The sequence below is a fragment of the Phaseolus vulgaris genome, chromosome 7 (genome assembly GCF_051622355.1).
Source record: "Phaseolus vulgaris cultivar YP4 chromosome 7, ASM5162235v1, whole genome shotgun sequence".
NCBI lineage: Eukaryota > Viridiplantae > Streptophyta > Magnoliopsida > Fabales > Fabaceae > Phaseolus > Phaseolus vulgaris.
The window spans coordinates 57622982-57628981 of NC_143504.1; the positions used below are offsets into that span (position 1 = coordinate 57622982).

The 6000-nt window shown below is 34.5% G+C and overlaps 1 protein-coding gene across 2 annotated transcripts; it reads right to left on the bottom strand.

Moving 5' to 3' along the window:
• Positions 1–1110: 1110 nt before the first annotated feature.
• On the bottom strand, positions 1111–6000 carry LOC137830624 (squamosa promoter-binding-like protein 17). Of its 2 annotated transcripts, none has more exons than XM_068638074.2 (3): positions 5567–6000; positions 2269–2408; positions 1111–1932 (listed from the first exon to the last, which is right to left on the bottom strand). In XM_068638074.2, the coding sequence occupies exons 1-3, from the start codon at positions 5935–5937 to the stop codon at positions 1340–1342; spliced, it is 1104 nt and encodes a 367-aa protein (XP_068494175.1). In that variant the 5' UTR covers positions 5938–6000; the 3' UTR covers positions 1111–1339. The 2 variants fall into 2 exon arrangements, with proteins under 2 accessions (XP_068494175.1, XP_068494174.1); XM_068638073.2 differs by having other exon boundaries at positions 1111–1935; positions 5567–5995.

Genomic DNA, 6000 nt, shown 5'->3' on the forward strand with positions numbered 1-6000 from the left:
TTACAAGAACAAATTCTTAATAAGATTAAATAAACAAAATTTTAGCATATGCTTTTTCTTAACATATATTCGATCCTAACAAAAATGAAAAAAAAGCTTTCGGCATTCTTCTCCTTTTTCGTTTCAGTAGCTTCCACTCTTTTGCGTCTCAAGTTCAAGGTAGCTACACTATTTTGTAAAACCACTTTTTGGATCCTTTGCATTATTATTACCCCTTCAACTTTTATTTACAAATTTAGAATATGTAAAAGCTAGGAAGTATACACTGATTTATTTTAGGATTATTAAGGAATTAACTATACTTAATTTAATTTTTGAATAATTGAATACAACTAACTTTTGAATATTTGTTCAAGTTAATTTTAACCATAAAATTTACATAAAACGTGTGCATGGTAAAAACGTCTACAAGTTAATATGAATAACTGAATACAATTGATTTGAATATTTTACGATCTAAAATAAAGAAATACTAAAATATGTTTGGATAAATTTTCCCATACAAACTTCTACGAAAAATAAAAGATAAGAAAATTTTAAATTATTTTTTTATAAGCTAAAATAAACTTGTCATAAGCTAATTTATAAATCCTCTTTCATATTATTCTTCACTTTCTTTTCCTATTTTTCTATCTTAAAAACCCCTTATGAAAACACTAAAAATATTAGAGGGCAAATTCTTTCTACACCAAATCTTTTTTACTTGCACCCTACATAGTTTAAATTTCTAAAAATGCCTTTTATTTCAAAAATGAAAATACAAAATTGAAAATAATACATTTAAAAAAAACTATTGTGTTTTGAAAACAAAAATCAAAATCTCATTTGCATAAAAGAATCCGTGATATAAAAAATTCAATTTGGAAGAGAAGATCCAGAAACATATTTTGTAAAAAGAGTTTCGGAATGTATTTTTATATGTACTTCCATTTTATTTAAGAGCATTTTCGTCTTTTCGTACTGAAATTGGATGCATTGATATGGTGCACAAAGTAATTGCCTAATGTAAGAAGCAGCCTGTAGAGCTTTTGCTTCTTGCACCCTGTCATTACTAACAGCATCTCTATTATTAATAAAACAAGGTTATGCATGTACGAAATTTGCACAAAATAAAACAAGGATACCATCCAGCAAACATAAGTTCCAATACGAGAATAATAATGTCTGAAAAGTTCCACAACATGAAACAAGGCTACCAACCAACCTTGCTCATAACATCAAACAAAATAAGGAAGTACCAATGTTCAATGCTGCAAAGTTCAAAGAAACCATAATGCAATAGTTCAAGTTTGGTAACTGATCAAGTTTTGCAATGACATTATCATTGCAACCAAGATCTTTAAAGTGACCAGTGAGAAGACTCACAGGCCCTGGATTCCTCAAGATCCATGTAGTGCCTACCCTGATGTGGCACATCAAGCTCACCATGAAGATGGCTATGAAGAGACGGCGAAATTTGGCCAAGGCCGAGATCGGGAACATCCTCCGGCGAGTCAACGGCCTTCAGGTACCATGAGGTGGCATTTGGAAGTTGATGCATGGCTGCAACTTGTGAGGAAGCAGCAGTGAATTGTGCCATGGAGCTCCCATTGAAATTCAACAAGTTGTGGTTGTTGTTGTTGAGCTCAACACTTGGTTGTGTGGTCCTGGAACCCCATGTTTGATTTGACAGAAGAGAGAGAGCACAGTTTGAGTCAGTGGTGTAGCTTTCCATTAAAGGATGTTTGGAACCAAGGAAGCTTGTTCCACCACTCCCTGATCCATGCAGAAAAAATTCAGATGCTGTTTCTGAGCTGCCCTGCCAGGTTAATGCTGCAGCATGGTTTCCGGGTAGTGGCTCGTCTGATCTTGGAGTTGGCAAGGTGTTTCTCAATGAAAGCTTTGGATATGAAGCAAATTCCATCAGAAAGCTACCAGCTCTGCCATTGTTATCTGCTAAACATGAGTGAAACAGTTGAATGTTTTTTAGGCAAGGAAGAGCAAAATCTGAAATTATTGATACTTCCTAGGATACATTACATGTGTGCTTGCACTACTAGAATCATTAATTATAAACTATTTAGATCTAATTATCTTTTATCTCTAAGATTGGTTTCTATTTAATGATTTTATGTGTATTTTTGGATGTAAAACATGGATATTACTTAAAGTAGTTTTGAATTTGGATGTGGATCATAAATCCACATTTGAGTTGATCCGATGCCAAACCAAACATGCAGTAACTACATAGAGAGATTTGGAATTGATGTTTTACTGATAATTTCTAACCAAAAATAGGGGAAGAAAGCCTGCCATAGCGAGAGGTAAATATGGAGCTGGGAGGAGGCTTTCGCCGGCGCTCATTATGGCCAGCAAGTCGCCGGCGGCAGCTTCGCTTTCCTTGATCAAATTCAGAAAGCATATGAAACCTGAGCAAGGACTAACACAGAGGATATTAGCATTTATGAAATATATATATGCTACCAAGTTTATGTTAAAGCATGCTATAAAAGATAGTATGAGCAGACACAAGATTTCAGAAGCATAAATGCTACCAGGTTTAAGTAATATGCTACAAAAGAAAGCAATTTGAAATTTCTAGCAGGACAAGATTGGTTCTTAGCATTACATGCAATGTTGCTGTTACCACAGAATCGTAAGTGTTTGAAGTATTTTCTTTCTTTTTCTTTCTCCTTAAATTCACAAGAATATAGGTATATTTCCATAAGAAGTAATTTCCACATCTCACAGAAATGTTCATCCATTTGACAACGGATAACATAATTGACTACACAGCCAAAGGTTTTAAACTAAGGGTTGCAATGGCATGGGTGAAAAATCATCTCAACATAGAATCAAGGAACATCCATGATTTAAATGTACTTTTATTTATTATAAAACTTTGTGCATAGTGTCAAGTATTATTAAACAAGGAAAAAAAAAGTACAAGCAATAATAAGAGATCATGTCAAAACTCATACATAACAAAGAACTTCAAATCTACACCAATCTAAACATAGGTTACCTTTTAAGAAAAAACTCCACAAAGAAAAACTATGAGACAAACAAAAGAAGCAGATCTACACCTATAGATGAAAATCCCAGAAAAAGACCTACACAAAACTCATTTCTTATTAGTAGGCTTTTTTCTAGAATGCTCAGGACTCTAGTAGTTTGAACAACATTTCCATTAAGGGTTGACTATCTTTACTGCAAGTACACTGTCTTGCACATTCATAACACCACTCTTGATTTCTTGATCCCTCTTACTGGTTCATTCCATTATGGAAAATAGTATACACCTTAAAAAATGCACAAAAAATGTGCAATGATATCCTTTTCAACCCTGGACTTAAAAATAGCCCAAAACAGACAAAAGTTAGACTTAACACGGTCAGAGTTATCCCTGCTCCACAACAGTGGACGCTTACCACTTTCATACACTTGCGCTTATAACCCAAACCAATTGTAACTCTCTCTGACACACAAATTTTCTAGATCACATAGCCTTGATGAAGTGTCTTAGACAATTGAGATTTGAAAGAAAGAGAATATGATTTAAGATTTTGTAACACCAAGAGATAAGACCCTTCCAAATTAAGGTCACAGTAAGTGTATATATAGAATATAATAACGCCAAGTTAAAAGCCCAGATTAAGGTATGTTTAACCTCTTGTTACGAAATAGAAAACAATTGAATGAGTTAAACAAAATTTAGACTGAAATAGAATATGTTTAAGGTAGATATTCCAATGCAGCTTCATTGAAAAGGAACCTGCAAGCCAGTTATTATAAATAGCATTTACAGACCATCCCATCAATTATCCCTAGTTGAATGAAACTCAACTTTAACTTCAATTAGTTACCAATAAGCCATAAATATTGGATAATCAAAACCATATGTTTCCAACCATGTCTTAAAGCAGAAGAGAGAAAAAATAAAAACCACTCAAAGGGTTTCATTATGTACAATATCAATAAGCATTCAGAAATTCCCAACACTTTTTAGTTGTTAAATATCAATTTTCAACATAAGTGATTAACATTCATCATTATCATTCAATAAGATTAAACATGAAGTCACTTAGCTGAGATTTTCTTTCAAAATACCACACGGATCCCACATCACACAAGATCAGTAAAGGTGTATGAGATCCACCATTATATTAGAGCATAAATTTGTATGTTTCTAAAGTTAGAAATTTCACAAAGTGTACATCTTAATTTGAAAACTTTAGTTCTTCAAGAAGAGAATCATTCCTAAGATATCCCAATCCAAAAAAGTAGCATTTTTCCATCATGATAACCATCCAATTCCAGAATTACACACATGTTAGTATCATTTTGCCACCAATCACATCCCAAAGTATCCCCAGTAACATTTGCCGGCACAATGAGTCACTGAAGAGGAAATTAATTTCAGATGCAATCAAGCTTGAACTATGAAACAGATAAGGACAAACAGTTTGTAAGAGCTGGATCAGAATTCAGGAACAAGAATGATAATCTTTATTGAGAAGTGAAGAACACAGAACACTTTTCTCTCTTCCCATGGAATTTAAGAGCTCAATCCCTCCTCTGTTAACATCTAACTTCCAAAAGATATCAGTCTCTTCCTCTTCTTCCTACCCTCTTCACATAACAGATCAAAAGGGGAAAAATAGTATTTCATGATTCCAAATATTGATCTATGTATTGACAGTCCTGAAGGTGTAGTATGTCTAAAGAGTAATCACGAATTCTTCACTTATTTGAGTCCATTCTACAGTGTTTGACATGTTATGCAGCTTAGTTCACGTTTCACACTCATTTCTACACCTTTTTTACCTTCCCTTGCTAACTCCACTTTCCTTTCACGAGAATTTCTTCTCTCTTTTATGATATCATTTATAACTCACAGTAACACCAGATACATCAGATCTAGAAGCACGAGCCATTCTAGAATCATTGAGTAGCATCAGAAACCAAAAAACAAAACAAACTTGCAACGCTTCACTTCCCACACACTTTATGAAGAGAAGCGCATGAATCAACAGGAATAAAAGAAAATCTACAGAGAGCAATCACAAGGAACAAAACAGCTTAATGAATGCCCTGAAAGTTGAAACAAGCAATACTATTTAAAAATAAATGCAAAATAATAGCCATAACCATGAACAAGTAGATGCCCCTATTTGGTGGTTTACCTCCATCATTGGAAAAAATATTTGATTGTTTCTAATCATGAAACTAATCCAAACACATCAGTAAATTAGAAAGCCCATTTATTATTTTTTTTTTCTAAAAATAGCAGGATAATAGCAATATAACAAAAGCACTAAAAATAGCAAAAACCAAGATGTAAAATGATGAAAGTAAACCAAAGTAGACTGCTAAAAACTGCTACAAAAATAGCAAAAAGCAAAACAGGATGTAAGATGATGAAAGACAAAGCAGACTTCCCAATATAGCAACAGCACCAAAAATAGGTAGAAACTAAAGAATAACAAAAACAAAAGAAGATTTTCCTTTTATGAAGTCTATAATAAACAAACGAAAAGAGAGAGAGAGAGAGAGAGAGAGACAGAAAGAGGTGAAAGAGGGTGACCTGCTACACTGTTGGCAAAACCTTTGTTCCAGACTAGCCACAATGACAGTTGGGGACTTGGAATGCATGGCACAAACCTTGTGCCTGGAATAGTAAGCCTTAGCTCCACTCAGATCTACATTGCAACCCTGAACCTGACATCTAGAAGGCTGAGCTGGTTGAGCTGAACCACCCCTTCCCTTCTTTGAAGAAGAAGAAGAAGATGAAATCCCACCACTTGTTTTGGTCCCTTGAGTTGTTGCTGCAGCTGCAACACTCACATCCTCAAAGTAGATTTTCTGGCCAAACTTCAAGCCATCAGGGGACTCAGTGGAAGAGTTGGGTGAGGAGGAGGAAGAGGGTGGTGCGTTGGTCACTGAACCAGAACTCATTCTTGCTGCTCGCTGCTACTCACTGCTGCTGATGCTGATGCTCTAGCCTCCTCTACCTAAGAT